At 39.8% G+C, this 17,176-nt stretch overlaps 1 protein-coding gene across 1 annotated transcript in view; it reads left to right on the top strand.

The window, feature by feature from the left end:
- LOC113406097 (adhesion G-protein coupled receptor G2-like) overlaps positions 1-17,176 on the top strand; it is a 75,085-nt gene that overhangs the window by 10,430 nt on the left and 47,479 nt on the right. Inside the window, exons 3-8 of the mRNA XM_026648722.1 lie at positions 9,582-9,635; positions 11,694-11,726; positions 15,938-15,982; positions 16,081-16,107; positions 16,370-16,408; positions 16,906-16,947. Of these exons, the coding sequence (XP_026504507.1) occupies positions 9,582-9,635; positions 11,694-11,726; positions 15,938-15,982; positions 16,081-16,107; positions 16,370-16,408; positions 16,906-16,947 (240 nt within the window). The remainder of the gene's footprint in view (positions 1-9,581; positions 9,636-11,693; positions 11,727-15,937; positions 15,983-16,080; positions 16,108-16,369; positions 16,409-16,905; positions 16,948-17,176) is intronic.

Here is a 17,176-nt window from a genome sequence, read left to right as displayed (position 1 = left end):
CGAGCATATTGCATGTCCGTATCTGGCTTGTTGACTCACAGGGGGTAGCCATTGTCCATATTCTTGCCAAGGCATTCACAGGAAGAGCTATCTGGAGGGAATGAGCTTCTTCTATGGCCCATTGTGAGAGCTAAGTGTCCTTGATGGGACATCAATACATGGCTGTCTGGCCTTAATGTAAATCTTCCTTGGTGGGTGTTCCCCAGCAATACAACACATATGTACAATGCCAGTACATAGCCAAAATTCATAACTTCAGATACAAAAATAATACCTGCATATAAACAGGATAATCATACTTAGCAAATCATAACTTTTCCATTGACACCTTACATGCCATACTTTGTACAAGAGTTGTTGCAATTGTATAACAGTGACAATATCAATAATATACATTGTCATATTCAATCATACAGCATCACAACAAGTAGCCTATCTTTTCTTCCATAATGCCACCTTTAAGTCACCATAGACCCTGAGACTCACTATGAGCCCTAGATGTAAAACTAAAACTACTCTGAAAATATCATATGCGCCTAAGGATCCAATCTACATGGAAAGTAAATGGAATGTATGTGTGTGGAAGAATTTCAGGGTTAGGTTTTTACTCCTCACCATTATTGTTAGCTTGTGTGACAGGATGTTTTACTTTGACAGAAATTGTGGTAGTTTATTCATTGTTAGCAGCACTTTGCCTTTTTACCAGAAAAATTGGATTAAATATGAATCTGAGCATTTAATATGATGTTAAGTGTACCTGTTTTATATCTATAGATGGCTGGAGTGACTATTTTAACCATTTAGAATAGTATCTGCATTGGTCTTTCTGTGTTAGAGCTGTTCAGTTTAGTTCATGAGCAAAGCTTCTGGGATTCAGTCATGGCAGGAATTTCCACTCAGTGGTAGTGTCATAGTATAACACTAGATACAAATACAAAGCCAAAAAACCAAAATGACAATTTATTTCTATTTGAAATAAAAATTTTCATTTTGACAGTTCTTGCTGGAAGATAGAATTATTTTGTTGGAATTGACATTTCTCCACAAAAATAATTCAATTTTGATTAAAATATATTTTTCAGTGGAAAGATTTTCACCACAAATTTTTTTGATCAGATCTAATTTTCTAAGACCAATCTATATTTGTGTTTCTAACATAATATACCTGAGAGTGTAAATGACCTTCTAACAGTAGGGATCTGCCTTCAGGAATTGTTTCTTGGCCCTACCCTATTTAACATCTTTTCTCAATCACCTGATACAGTGGTGGATTAGCCACTGGGCCAATGGAGCCCGTGCCCAGGGGCCCCGGCCAATTGGGGGCCTCCAGAAAAATGCCCCCCTCCCCCCCACGCCCTGACCTGCTCTGCCCACCCGGCGCTCCTGCTGGGAAGCAGGGTTGGGGCGCGGGGGCTTGCTCTGCTCTGCCCACCCAACGCTTCAGCCAGGGAGCAGCATCGGGGCGCGGGAGTTTGCCTTGCTCTGCCTGCCTGGCGCTCCAGCTGGGTAGCGTCAGGAGCACCAGGGGATGGGGGAGGGACTACAGGCAGAAGAGGTGAGGAGGGGCCCCCCATTTGCTCTGGCCCAGGGCCCCCTCAAAACCCTAATCTGCTCCTGACCTGATATCTCAACATAAAATCATCACTGTTAAAGTTTGCAGATGACGCAAAATTGTGGGAGTGGAAAATAATAAAGAGGACAGGTCAGTGATGTAGAGCAATCTGCATCTCTTGGTAAGCTGGGTGCAAGCAAACATGCATTTTAATATGGCCAAATGTAAATGTATACATCTAAGAACAATGAATGTAGGCCATCCTTTCAGGATGGGGGGACTCTATCCCGGGAAGCAGTGATCTGAAAAAACTTGGGGTTCATGGTGGATAATCAGCAGGACATGAGATCTCAGTGCAACACTGTGGCCAAAAAGTATAACACAATCTTTGGGTGCATAAACAGGGGAATCTCGAGTAGGAGTAGGGAGGTTAGACTACCTCTGTAATTGGCACTGTTGTAACCACTGCTGAAATACTGTGTTCAATTCTGGTGTGCACAATTCAAGATAGATGTTGATAAGTTGGAGAGGGTTCAGAGAACTGCCATGAGAATGATTGAAGGACTGGAAAACAAGCCTTACAGTGATGAGCTCAATCAATTTAGCTTAACAAAGAGATGGTTAAGGGTGTCTTGGTTACAGACTATACGTATCTACATGGGGAACAAATATTTGGGCTCTCCAGTCTAGCACAGAAAAGTATAACAAATGGCTTGAAGTTGAGGCTAGACAAATTCAGACTGGAAATAAGTCGTACATTTTTAACAGTGAGGGTAATTAGCTTCCCCAAGGTCATAATGGATTCACCATCACTGTCAACTTTAAATCAAGATTAGATGTTTTTTCTAAAAGATATGCTTTAGCTGAAACAAAAATTATTTCAGGGAAGTTCTACAGTCTATGCTATGTGGGAGATTGGTCCCTTCAGGCACTAGAATATATATATCTAAATAATGTACAGTCTTGATCAGCTAGATTTCAGTATTACACAACACAGAACTCACTAACACCATTCTGTGGCATTGGCCAAATATGAGTCACAGAAGACTGTGTTCCCTGTTCAGTTGCCAAAGTGTACCTTGGAAAACTTCCATCCAAATACTGCCCCAGGCTAGTTTGTAAAATATGACATGAACAGAGGATACAGTGATGTGGCTGAAGTAGTCCTGTGTTGTATTATAAGCTGTTCTATTCAAGCTCTATTCAAAATCAGAAATTTTGTGTAGTTCTCTTTTTGGATACAGACTATTGCAGTGGAAATTTGAAAATTTTCAATTTAGTGTGGAGCTAGAAGAAAATTATGACTTGGAAAGTCAAACTTGGAAGGTTAAAGCTATGAAGATGACTTCAGATTCTTCAATTAAAATGAATAGGAAGCAAAATAAGACAAGACAAAATCCTTTAGTATGTCAATATTACCTATTTAGCTAAGTACAGTAACTCCTCACTTAAAGTCGTCCCGGTTAACGTTGTTTTGTTGTTACGTTGCCGATCAGTTAGGGAGCATGCTCATTTAAAGTTGTGCAATGCTCCACTATTACGTTGTTTGGCTGCCTGCTTTCTCCACAACTGGCAGCCTCCCTACACCCACCCTCCTCCCAACAGCACCTCCCGCCTGCTGGCAGACCCCGCAGATCAGCGCCTTCCCCCTCCTCCCCTCGCCTCCTGCCTGCGGCAATAAGCTGGCTTGCGGAGTTTAGGAGGCAGGAGGGAGTGGGGAGGAGTGAGGACTCGGCGCACAGGTTCCCCCTCCCTCCTCTGCCTCCTGAACACCGCAAGCCAGCTGATTGTCCCGGGCAGGAGGGAGGGGGGAGGAGCAAAGACTCGGCGCGCCTCCCCCCTCCCTCCCCTGCCTTCTGCCCGTGTCAATCAGCTGGCTTGCAGCGTTCAGAAGGGAGGGGAGGGAAGGGGAAGGAGTGAGGACGCAGCATGCGAAGTAAAGGGGGAGGAGGTGCGGGGGAGAAGAGGTGGGTCAAGGGTGGGGGCTGGGGGAAGGGGTGGAGTGGATGGGCCGAGGGTTGAGCCCCCTGCCCCCGGCAAAGTCAGTGCCTGTGCTTGCAAGAACAGCAAGAGGAGCAGCCGGACAATCCATCCTCTTCCACTCTCTGACTCCACAACCTCAACCAAGCTTCATACTCAGCCGTGATGATTGTAGTATTAAATTGTTTCTTTTAAATTGTTTAAAACTTATACCTGTATTAAATTGTTTGTTAAAAATTGTTTAAAATGTATATAATGTCTTTTGTCTGGCAAAAAAAAATTTCCCTGGAACCTAACCCCCCCGCCATTTACATTAATTCTTATGGGGAAATTGGATTCGCTTAACATCGTTTCACTTAAAGTCGCATTTTTCAAGAACATAACTACAACGTTAAGTGAGGAGTTACTGTACTAAATGCCTCACCAATATTAACAAATTTATCTTCCCTACAACTCAGAATTGCTCTAAATTATGTTGTTTACCATTTTCTTTAAGGGGGCGTTATGGGAACAGGGTGCTGTTGTGGTGCAAGGAATCTTATTCCCCCCCAGGTAAACCTTATACAGTGGCAGTATGGAGGGTAGTGGTGTAAAAACTGCTAAGCTTGATTTATACCTCAGAAAGACTTCTCCTTGTTCTTGCACATGGAGATAATTCTCCTGGAGTGGGTACTGTGGCTTTAGGGCCTATTTGTGCTGGAGCAGTGCGAAGTGGTACCAGCACAGGGTAGGAGTTACTGCTTTTGTTGTTTAATAAGGAATGTTATTGACCATAACTCCATCTTAACTCAGTTTGTGATATTGGCTCTTAAAAAATCTCCTGCAAATAAGCTGTTTTTTCTTTTGTACAGAGGGAGAGACATACCAGTCTAAAGAACGCTCTTTTCTCTTTAGACTACACACAGCTGATGAGAGCCTCTACTAAAATCCACCATTGTAAATTCATATTGTGGTGTTCAAGATGACTATATTTTTTTACTCTAGAAAAAGATGTGAGGAGACGATGACATCAGTTATTTATGTTAGGATTTTCTCTTTCCCTATCTCCACAAATTAATAACCTGAGAGGAAAATCCTACCTCCTTGGCACTAGCACAGATTTTGTTATCAAACACTGTGTGTGTCAGCCATGGGGAAATCTTAGACTGGACTTTTTAGCTTTCTTAAAATAAACTTTGGCTACTTCTTTGTCTAGAACTTAGGTCCAACAATGTGGGAGGTGATTTGAAAATTTTAAGAGAGTTTGAATAATGCATAGATTTTATTTTATTTTTTTTACACAGTCTAAAACTGATATTCACAAATCTGGTAATGTAAAAAGTATTATTTATGTTTATCCAGAAAGATCTGCTTGTTTTAACTCTGTTGAGAAATGGCAAAAACCTGAACAACAAAGAAACGGTTTTGCATCTAATGATTATTTGGCAAATTAGAATATAAAATACTAACAATGGGCCTAAATCTGCACTTTGACAAATAGAAAACCCCACTCGCGGTAATAATTCCTACCCATACTCCCCACGCTGCTGTCGGGGAAGTGGAGGCAGGCTTGTGATCCAGAAGAAAATGCTCTCTCCCCTTGCATGTGGTGCCTCCAGATTTGCAACTGGCTTATTGTTTATTACTTCAGGAAAAACTGGCTCTTTATGTATTCAGTGATTAATGGGGCTTGACCTGATAAACACTAAAAAATCCACACAGGGGGCTGAATGAGGAGGAGAGGTGAAAGTAGAAATTTGTTCATATGGTTTTCTGTTGGTGTGACCTGAGTAGGGGGCCTTAGTCCTAGAGAATATGAATAAGTAGCATTTTGTTTTTATATGAAAGGGATGCTGCTGCTCATCTGTTTGCTCCTCCCAAGCACGTCCCCATTCACATCGTTGTTTTCATGGTAGCAAAACTATTGTAGGGGGCAGAAGAGGTGTGAGTTCCATGAGCCCTACCTTGCAAGATGCTGACCATTTCAAGATGCGGGATGCTTTAAGGAGCTTAGTACGGTCAATACCCATTAATTTAATTGGAACTGAGGACCTTGGCAAGCGGTACTCAGCACTTAGCAAGATTGGGCCTGTGCGGAGCAAGCCTGTGCAGGAGATGGATTTTACTTTTTGTGCGAGCTTGCATGCACACTGGAGCATAATTCTCCTTCTCACCCACTTAAACCCCAAAGATTGATTCCAATAATGCTTATTTAACTGTTTCCATCTTAATCATTAATTTACATATTTTATAAATTTATATTGAAAAGGTATGGAAGTAGCTGATGGTAAGGAGAGGTATCATGTTCTGTGTCTACAGGAGACAATGGACAGGGAACGCAGCAAAGGAGTTGGGCTTAGATTGCAAACTTTTCCATGTGGGTGACAAAAGGGGGCATAGCGGAATCAGGGTGCTTGTTAGAGGAGAGCTGAAGAAGATGGTGTTTGAAAATTACTGGAGTAAGTGACAGACTGATGGCTGTATGAGTCCAAGTTAAAGAGTGAGTCATGTTTGTGATATTAGCATATGCACCTCAACAAGGATGTGATGAGGAAGAAAAGTCTCCTCCAAGACTGACAGGCACTAGTGGACACAGCAGCCCCTGTGGGGCTGGGAGATCTGAATGCACACACAGCCAGAAACAGATGGTGCTGTGAAATGTGTTTAGGGAAATGCAGTCTATGCACTATAAATGAGGAAGGGAAAGTGCTACTAGACATTTGTATTGCCACCCAATGGATGATAACCCATACCTGGTTCCAAAAGAGAGTGAATCATTTGTTTACATACATCAGTGGTGGAAACCAAAGCCAAATTGATATGATGTTGATAAGGAAATCTCAGAGGAATTGAGTTGTGGACTGCAAAGTGATACCTAACGAGACGGTAGCACTGAACACAAACCTCTTGTGGCAGACATTCCAGAAGAGTGTTGGACAAGGAGGAACTAAGCTCAAAAGAAACAAGATTAAAGTACGGGAGTTAAGGGGAAGTCCGTCAGAGAAGTTTGTGCAAGCAGTACAGGATAAATGTCTGGCTGAAAAGGAGTGGAACCACCTCAAAAGAACAGAGATTGTGCGGTGGAAGAGGTTTATGGACAATACAGATCAGGAAAAGGCAGGGAAGGAAAGGAGTAGTGATGGATTAAAGATGCAAGTAGCAATCTGAAAAAAGAAAATGGTATGTAAAGAAAAATAAATGAATACATTGAGAGTAAATGAAAATAATACAAAGAAGCAAAGTGAGCTGCCAAGCAGGCAGTGAAGAAGGTCAAAGAGAGTGCCCTAGATGATTTGTATGGCAACCTTGTAAACAACCTCCAGATGGCTGGCAAAAATACGTATAGCATTGCAAAAATAAGATGCAGAGGGAAGGAGGATGGTATTATAACACCATTTGTAAATGATGATTGGGGAGACTGCTAGAAAACACATGAACAAGTGAAGTTGATGTGGAAAAAATACTTTGAGAGTCTCTTAAATGAGGCTAACCCTTTTAGGGCAGAGTTGCCAACATGTGGTACCTGAGCTTGACATAGCAGAAGAGATGAGAAATGCAGCCCAGGAAATGAAAAACGGTAAGGTGGTGACAAAGGACCTGGTGAAAGTCTTGGGTTAGAGAGGCATAAGATGGATGAGCAGAGTGGTTAAAGCTGCATGGCGAGACAAGAGAATTCTCAAAGACTGGTGCAAGTCTATCTGGGTCCCAATCCAGAAGAGGGAAACCATCCATGAATGTGGAAACTACCAAGGGATAAAGCTATTGTTACATGAGATGAAGATACTGGGACACATCTTGGATGCTAGGATTAGGGCAATGGGGAACCCCTCCGTGAACAAGAACAGTTTGGCTTTAGGAAAAGATGAGGAACTACAGGTCCCGTGTTTGTAGTAGAGATAGGCAAGGGATAGAGAAGCAGCTAGAGTACCAACAGGACAGCTTCTGGGCTTTTATAAACGTAGGAAACTCACACAATAAAGTAGGATTGGAAATAAAGTAGACAGAAGAATTCTGACACCAGTTCTGAGGAAATATGCAGTGTCAGACGATTTAATAACTATGGTGAATGCCTTATACTGATCACCTAAAACAGTGATCCGAAAAGCTTTTGAAATGACAAGTCCCTTTGAAAGTGGTTGGTTATAAGGCTACTGCTGTTTATCATATTGATGGACTATATAAGCAGGAAGATCCCAATGGGAAAAGGGGAGAAGCTGCTATATGCAGATGACACAGCAAGAAGGGCACCCACAAAGAAGACCTAGTAGAAATAGCAAGCCAGTCGTATGACCATCTAAACTGGCACGACATGAAAATGAACATGAATAATACTGAGGACCTGTGGGTCATTTGAGGTGCCTCAGGGAAATGAACATAGAGATTAACGAGTAGACTGACTAGTTCAAGTGCTTTAGCAACTGGGTCACGGAAGATGATGAGTTTGAACATGAGTGGGGAGTGTGTGGAATAACATCTCCAGGTTTGTATATGATAAGCATATGCCACTGAGACTAAAAGCCTAACCGTATGGAACAATGTTGCACTCTGCAATGTTTATGATGCAGAAGCATAGACGATAAACAGATCATAGGTTCAACACCTATAGTTGTTTTGAGATTAGATGTCTTTGCACCATAAGAGGAGTTACACGAAGAGACACATTTCGAAATGAAAGTATTAGGATGGAAGTCAAAATCCATGATGTGGCTGGCAAAATCCAGGAAGTGTGACTTCACTGGTTTGGACACAGGCAGAGGATGAATGAAGGGGACCTGGTGAAAATAGCATGGCAGGTGAGGGTGGTAGAAAGAGACCCTGAGGAAAGCCAAGGAAGCAATGGTTGGATTGCATCAAAGAAGATGGAAAGCAGGTGAATTTTAGTGCTGCCTTGGACAGATGAAGGTGGTGGATGCTTGCATGGAAGCAACCCCAGTTGATGGGATAAGCAGAAGAAGATATTTTATATAGTATCCAATTCACCTTCACAAGCAGCTGTTTTGTTTAGCATCTCATCACTATTATTTCCACAAAGTTAATTATACATATTACTTAAATAATATTACATCTTAAAGAACCTCCATAAAGACCAATGTGGAGTTAGAAAGAGTTTTATAGATGGCATAATGCCTAATCACAATAATATTTAAAAACCCAAACATTTCCACAGAACAACTCTAGAACACAAAGTTCTAGAACACACTTCTTATGGGATTAAATACTGTAACTTGACTTTGATTCTATCCTCTATAGGACTTAAAATCTGCTTTTTTGCACTCAGGAACATTGTGGCTACTTGATTTTAGTGTAAATAAATAGATCTTCATACTTCATACTGAATCATAACAATTTGGCTTACAAGGCAATTTTCACCATGCCCCTTTTCATGGCCTCCAACTTGGGGGCCAAATACTGATTGTCTCACTCAGATAGTCCTACAGACAAAATTGATCCCTGGTGTAACTTCAGTTAAATCAATGTCTCCACTGAAGTCAGTTTGACTTCGATAGGATTACTGTATTTATGAGACTAAAGTGATTTGGCCCTTATGTTGGATTTTTTCCTTGAGAAAATCCTTTTCTTTACCAATAGGACAGAATATTAGCTAACACTAGCAAGCAATGTGGGGGAAAACTGCCATAAAACATACATGGATGGTTTAATATCTCTTAGGATATTTTTCATCAAGATGTATTTCAGAATTAATGTTTTTAGTTTAGCTCAACATATCATGTCCAGCAAAAATGAACTCAGGTTTCTTTACATTTTGTAATACAAATTGTCTAATTTCCATAGAAAAGAGACTCTCTTTATTAGTATGTGAGTCTCAGAGTGATCCCTCTATATTACTGAGGATTGTGTTGGTATTCCAAAAGAGATTTTGTATCTCTCTCTTCTCTTGAAGCCAGAGAGGTTCTGCTAAACTCCTTTTAGCAGTTAGGTATTGCCCTCTACTGGTGAATACTCCCAGTTAACACTATTGAATGGAAGACCAATACAGATGGTTACATTAGACATAATACAATAGATTCAGCTTCACCTAACAAACTGTGTTAATTTTTTTTCTCTACAGCAAATGATGTAACTTCCAGATCATCAGTTGAAAAATCTTCAGAAACCATATCTGGTAAGCAAATCACTAACTGTAACATTCTGATTTATTGCAAATTCATGGCAGATAAGTGTCTGCCTCATGATAATTAAAGTAATGCAAAGAAGCTACTGTGTAAATAAGTTCCTATATTTCATCAGTCTAGTTTTATTTTTTCATAAGAATAAAATTGTATGTACCATCTAGACAAACTCTTCTATTCTTAGTGGAATCACTCCAGTTTAGCAGTAACTCTCTCAGGAATGGAATGATTGGCAAGTTGCCTGGCCAATAGCCTTTGACAGCCCACTAAATAGTGAATAATTCGTGGGGGATGGAAGGGAAGGTGAAGACAACATGGAGATTTCCTCCCACCTCCCACCACACAAACACAGCTGGTAGAAATACCAAAAACACATTTCAAGTTGTTCAGGGGATAAACATCATCCATAAAAATATTATTTATAGCAGAATGTGGGTGGACAAAATTGATACACAAGCACACAGCTAGCTATTTAATGTTTAACACTTTATTGAAACATTTTTGGCATCTGTTACTTTTTAAATAGAAATAATTTTATATACAGATGCATTTTAATTACAAAAGACAGCCTTGCTGTGCAGAACTGGTCCCCATCTGCCACATTTCCAATCAATTGAATGCCCATGCTAAACAAAATGCTGTAGTTAAGGCCAAGGTGCAATTTCCATACGAATGCATCATTTATTGGTTGCTCACAGAATATCCCCTGTCCCACTGCCAGCTGGACAATATCTATTAGCAACGTACACCAGTTCTAATCCCTGCTTTTGAGTTCCTCAATTGTTCTATAAAATTAATTGTAATCATAATAGTCCATCAGAATCCTTATAGTTGAAGGATTTGTGCCTAGCTGTTAATCCCATGAGCAAGGAGTAGCGGTGTACTGTACAAGTGATTTTGTAAGATGGTAGGCCAAAATAAATTTATTTCCAAAATAATCTAACCTATGAATCAGAAGCTTTTTTTCCTCCTTTGCATCATGAAATAGGTTGCTTATGCCTTGTGTGCAATTCTCTCTTAACTGATGTAATCGTTATTTTTTAGTACATTTATCATGTTTGTTTCTTTGATGACAATTGCCTTCTTAGCAACACTTTGGAAAACATAGTACTGGTCTTTTCTGACAGATTGACAAGCAGTTGTTGTATAGAGCCCTTCGAAGTTGTCACTGAGGTGTCACATGGTGCAGCTGAGCTAGGCTGCCCTCCGAACACTATTTACTTCTACACTATATTGTGTGGAAATACTTTTAAAATGTGTGTGTTCATGAATAAGCTTTTGCATACATCCCTGATTTAAAAAAAAAAACATTTCTGCATTTCTGTTTCATGGCTTGTATTAATATAATTTTATTTTGTTTCATGTATATAGCTGAAGTATTTATTAACATCCTTTTTCATTTGTTATCAAACACAGCTAATTTAAGGTACAATAAACAATCCATATTACGTATAGTTTGCCACAATCCAGTATCACTGGGAATCTTTTTTTCAAAATTGTCACACGGCTATACTGGCAGGGCCATATTCTGCAATAAAATAGTGGTGGGGAAATTAATTGCTACTGGCCAGACTCATCTCTCTCTTTTATGAGTAGTAAACAAAACCAAGGACAAAATTATCAAAAGAGCTCAGCTACTAATAACTTCAATTCAGGCACTTAATCAGTGGCCAGGTGTTTAAAAGTGCTCAACATCTATTGTTCTGAATGTCAGCTGCTGGGTACTGAATATTTTTGAAAATGTGGCTATTTCTAGGTACTTAAATTGGATCTTGAGCTCTTGTATTCTGTCCTGAGTTATAGGTGATGAGCAATTGAAAATCTGGTCCCAGATTCTTACAAAAAAATGAAAGCACTAATTTTAAGCCTCTTCCCCAACCTTCTTCCCCTTTGGCAGAATCAGCTATTGGTACTTTTATCACTTACTCTATTAATGCTTCGGGCAAGATTTTATTAACATATCTGATATCTAGATATATCTACCCTAAATTTTGCCTTTTTATTTTATTTTTTTATTATTGTTTATTATTATTGTTATATTTCTTTCACAGATGCAACTTCATTAGAAAAGACAAGCACTTCAGGTGAGAATTATTCTACCCACTATGAACCGTAGAATTGGGGACAAATTCAGACCTGATGTAAGCAGACAAAACTCCATTATGTTCAGTGAGGTTTTGTGCATTTTTAACCAGTGCTGAATTTTACCTTAGGACATTTTTTCAAAACCTCAAAATATTTTGTTGTTATTTTATTTATTATTTGTATTACCATAGCATTAGAAGCCTGGGTCAAGGACCAGGACCTCACTTTGCTAGCAGCAATTTAGCAATTCCGTAGTTATGATTACATTGTAATTTGGCGATGTGAGAATGAAGGGTTCGCTTTTTAAAAGCTCCTGAGTAATGTCCACACTGCATTTGGGAGCTAGCATAGATTTGTGCTAGCGGGGCTAGCTCTAGTGAGCTAAAAATAGCCTGGGCTCCAGCCGAAGTCACAAGGTCAAAGGAATGTCTACACAGCTATTTTTAGGGTTCTAACATGAGTCTGTAGACCTGAACTGGGAGGTTTGCTCCCAGATGTGGTGTAAACATACTCTGAGTGACTTAGGAACATAATTCATCATAGGAAAGATGGAATGGACAGTTTAGAACGGATGGAAAAATAATAAAGAGCCTTTCACCTCTAGATCCCTGGTTCCGATCTGACCTACATGAGTAATGTTAAAAGGACATTATCATGTCATGGAGGGGAGGGATAGCTCAGTGGTTTGAGCATTGGCCTGCTAAACCCAGGATTGTGAGTTCAATCCTTGAGGGGGCCATTTAGGGATCTGGGGCAAAAATCTGTCTGGGGATTGGTCCTGCTTTGAGCAGGGGGTTGGACTAGATGACCTCCTGAGGTCCCTTCCAACCCTGATAGTCTATGATTCTATGATGTGACTGCCATGCCCTGGCCTATGTGACTTCTTTCTGACAATCAAATAGATCATAAACATCACTTCAGTTTGCTGTGATTGACATCCTTCTTGGCAGCATCAGTGTAGACCAAGGATTGAACTGGTAAAGAGATTGAACAAGCCTGTCTCACTTGCAGTGGCGGATTAGCCACTGAGCCTATGGGGCCTGTGCCCAGGGGCCCTAGCCAATTGGGGGTCCCGGAACCGGCCACCAGGCAGGCAGGGAGGGGAAAGCCCCCGACCCCACTCCCCGGCAGACGCCTGAGGGCAGTGGAAGAACGCCCTAGCATTCCCTGATTCCCTGACCCTGGCAGAAGCCAGGGGGCAGCGGGAAAAGCCCCAGCACTGAGACCCCCGCTGCAGCCCTAGGACTGGAGAAGTTCTCGCTATTGGTCATGGCCTCAGGGCTGGGGGAGCTTTGACTCCCTGCTGTGGTCTGGGGCTGTGGCAGGGGGACAGAGCTTTTCTGGTCTTGGGGCCGCAGTGAGGGGGGCAGAAAGTAGCAAACAGGTTGTGGCGGGGTGGAATGGAGGGGACCCTGAGTGGAACAGGGGTGGGCCCCAGGGAAAGGACAGAAAGGGGTGGGGCCATGTGTAGGGCTGAAGGTGGAAGGGGTGGGGAGGGCCCCCCCCCCTCTTGCTGTGGCACAGGGCCCCAGGAAACCTTAGTCCATCTCTGCTCACCTGCTGGTGGTCCCACAAATGTAGCAGTGTATCTGTTCTGAGAATAAAGGGAATAAAGGGAAGACTTCACTTACCATGGCTGGCAACACACAATTCTTCCAAGTACCAAACAACTGTAAAAATAATCTCACCATAGTCACACTTGTAATTAATAGAACCTACCCTAGCTGGTTGACAGTGAGAGATGCCTTTTGCATATACTGAAGCTATTAGTTTGACATCGCTCGATCATTTACAGATGTCTGTCATGTTTTGAGACCTGAAGAAATGCTCTGTGTAATTCAAAAGTTTGTCTCTCTCACTAGCAGAAGGTGGTCCAGTCAAAGATATTGCCTCACCCACCTTGTCTCTCTAATGTTTTGTAATGTGGGTTGGGCCTCTTTTTTTTACTTTACCAGAGGATAATAAATGCCAGAGATTTTGGACACTGGTTAGAGGAGTCATATTAGAAGCTGAAGAAACAAAGACTGTTTTTATGGAGGTGGCTCTATACTGTAAATAATACTTTAGGTAAAATGAGGAACAAAATATATGCCATCCCGAGTTATGGAATTATTGTATTTTGGGTTTGTGCTCCATTGCCAGATGACATTAGAAGAAACTTTGTTTGAGGAGAGAAGCAAAGGTGGAAGTATGGCTTTAGGTACAGGTGTCGGATTAGCTTCCTCCGAAATTAGCAGAATATAACATCTAAAAAGAATATTTGACCCATTTTGTAACAACAGTTTAATGCATAAGGATATATTCTGCCCTTTCCAGCAAATTGCAGAACAATTCCCATTTAGTGTACAAAATTATATTTTATAGAAATGACATATTATGAAATTACTGTAATCATCCATAGAAATTTTTTTTACCTAGCATGAAGTATCTGCACTTGAAATAAGGTACCAAAGATACCTGGGAAAGTGCATTTGTTGTAATATTAAATTAATATTCTATTAAAACAAAACAAAACTTCCCTTCCAGAATGTTAAGTGAGTTGCCCGAGTTAAACCAAACAGACTCATGCTCATTTTTGCATACAATTTTTTTTGCATTTCTTAATTTGTCTTAGAAAATATATATGTTTTTCCTCTCTTTCGTAATCCTTAAATGTAGATGATATAGGGCCTGATTTTCCTCCCAATTACATCTATTTTAACTCTATGTCTTCATTGTAGTTTTACACATGTAAAGGGAGATTCAAGCCAAGAATGCCTAGGATGGGAAATAGACTAAACAGTGGCCAAGAATCTCTCTATTAAGAGAATAAAAATGTCTGAGAATTCCTGCCCATTGAGAGTTAATCAGGGACAAATATAGAGCAAAACAAGTTTTCTTTGTGATTGTGTTGAGATGACTCTTATAAACAGAGTATGTGCATTTTATTGTTAGCATTGAGGGGCATTTCCTTTTCTTCCTTGAATTTCAGGTTACAATGCCAAAAAAACCTGACTCAGACCTGTAATTCATAGTTAAAAGCCATGAGTAATAGAGTGAGAATTTTTTTGGCCATAATTCAAGTAGAAGTATCATGACTCACTGGTTTTATCTCCAACTGATAGGAAAGAACTGTAGAGGTTTTTTTTCTTTTTAAATTAAAAGAAAAATCAGTCAAATAGAATGTATATTAATGTATACATGCCATAGAATCTGACTTGCAAATTTCAAGCATGCTCTCCACTCTGTGGTATACCCCCACCAGGCTTTGAGGTTGAATTTGTTAATAGTTCTGTAATAGATCTTATAGTAGTTTCATGGGTCTTCCCACTAAGTGGTATTACAGTTCAATAGATGGGAATCAGGTTTGTTTCTGTGATGACAAATCACCTTGTTAGGAAGCCCTTCAGAAAAAATCATAGTACTGGTGTCTACTGACACTTTGACAAGCAGTTGTGTAGAGCCCTTCAAAGTAGTCATTGAGATATCACAAGTTGTACCTGAGCTACATTGTTCTCTGAGCTACATTGCCCTTTGAACACTATTTACTCTTGTATTGCAATGTGGGGAAAGACATTTTAACTGTGTGCATTGAAGAATAAGTTGCTGCATACATTCCCGATTTTTTCCCTGCATTTCTTTGTTCCTGCTTGTATTGATACAATTTTCTTTTTGTTTCATGTATGTAGTTGAAACATTTTTACATCCTTTTTCATTTTTAGCAAAACCAGCTAATTTGAAACAAAATAGATAATTCATATTACTTACAGTTTTCTATATTTCAATAAAATTGATGATCTTTGCTCAGCAAAGTCACAGGACTAGACTAGCAGGGCTGTCACAGCTCAAGGTTGAGTTGAAACAGAAGAAAGGTGAGGAAGTTCATTGCTACTGGCCAGACAGTACCAGACTAATCTCTGTCTTTCATGAGTATTAAAAACATCAAGGGCAAAATTTTCAAAAGAACTCAATTACCAGCATCTCCCATTCAGTAACTCATTCAGATTTTCAAGATTCAACACCCATTGTTCTCAATCTATACTCAGTATTTTTAAAAACCTGGCTACCTTTTTTTTAGGTGCTTAAATTGTAGGTTTAGCTTTTTGAAATTCTGCCCCCATTTACTGGTCCTGAGAGTTTGAAACTCTGGCCCTGACATTCTTAGAAAAAAATAAATGAATAAAGCACTAACTTTATGTTTGTCTATTTTCTTTTCTTTTTTCCCCAGCAGAATCCTCTATTGTTACTTTTATCACCTACCCCATTAATGCTTCAGGCAAGAAATTAATATTTCTCATATCTAGATCTATTTAGCTTAAGTTTTACTTTTTATTTTGTCATTTTTATAATTTTTTATATTCTGGTATTTTTCAGCTACAAGTTCAGATACAAGCACTGCAGGTGAGAATTATATGTATTACACAAGTAAAAACTGTAGAATTAAGGCCAAATTCAGATGCGGTGTAAGCAGACAAAACTCCACTGTGTTCAATAGGTTTGTGCTTGTTTAAACCAGGGCTAAATTTGGCCAACTTTGAAAAAAAGGTTCATTATACTGGCTGTTTAGCCACGGCACAGTTAATGTTGCATTGGCTGAGTTTTTAAAAAAAACTGTTAAATTGATATTTTACAGTTATCCAAAATATACTCCTTTCCCTTTCAGCCAGGACTTTAAGTGTGTTGCCAAAGCCAAACCATACAGGTACATGCTTCTTTTTATGGAGATTTTTTTTATTTTCATTTGTATGTTAGAAAATATTTAGGGATATTGGTTCTATTTGAAAAGCGAATTCAGTGAGCTTGCTAAAACTACTTAAAATATTTTTGAATTATTATTAAATATCCAACACATTCATTATTCACATTTGTATTGTGTCCACTACTGTGGTATATGGGCACACATTTCATAGTTTAAATTGTGTCAGTAATGTTCCAGACAAGAGGGGCATAATTTACCCACTCTCCTGATCTCTGAACTTAGAGACAGATGAGCTAATTCTCCTTTTACTTGCAAAAGTTTGATTCTGAAGTAACTCAATCATCTTTTATAAGAAGTTATTATGGATCAATGCTAGTGCAAACAGGAGGAGAGTCTGAAAGAAAAATGGGAAAGAGACCTGGCAGCTCATTTAAGTGACCAGTATTATATAGGCTTGTTATCAGAAATTTTTATATTTAAATAATTTATTTTTTCTACAGAAACTACTAATATCCCGGAATTTAACTTCTCCACAACAGTAGGTAAGGCTTTATATATATATATAAGCATGGTTTATGAGCTGTGGGAGTCTATGTTCTAATATTTTGAATATTATTTTTTTACTATTGTATTTCGCATTAGCAATCAGTCTTACTGTGGGTTGAGTTCATATGATTTCATTGTGTATATCAGGGGTCAGCAACATTCGGCACGCTGCTCGCCAGGGTAAGCACCCTGGCGGGCCGGGCCAGTTTTATTTACCTGCTGACG

Source organism: Terrapene carolina, unplaced genomic scaffold, assembly GCF_002925995.2.
Source record: "Terrapene carolina triunguis isolate 2854851 unplaced genomic scaffold, T_m_triunguis-2.0 Scaffold22, whole genome shotgun sequence".
Classification (NCBI taxonomy): Eukaryota; Metazoa; Chordata; order Testudines; family Emydidae; genus Terrapene; species Terrapene triunguis.
Note: the sequence above shows the minus strand (reverse complement) of the source record. Positions and strands in the feature narration are given on the sequence as shown.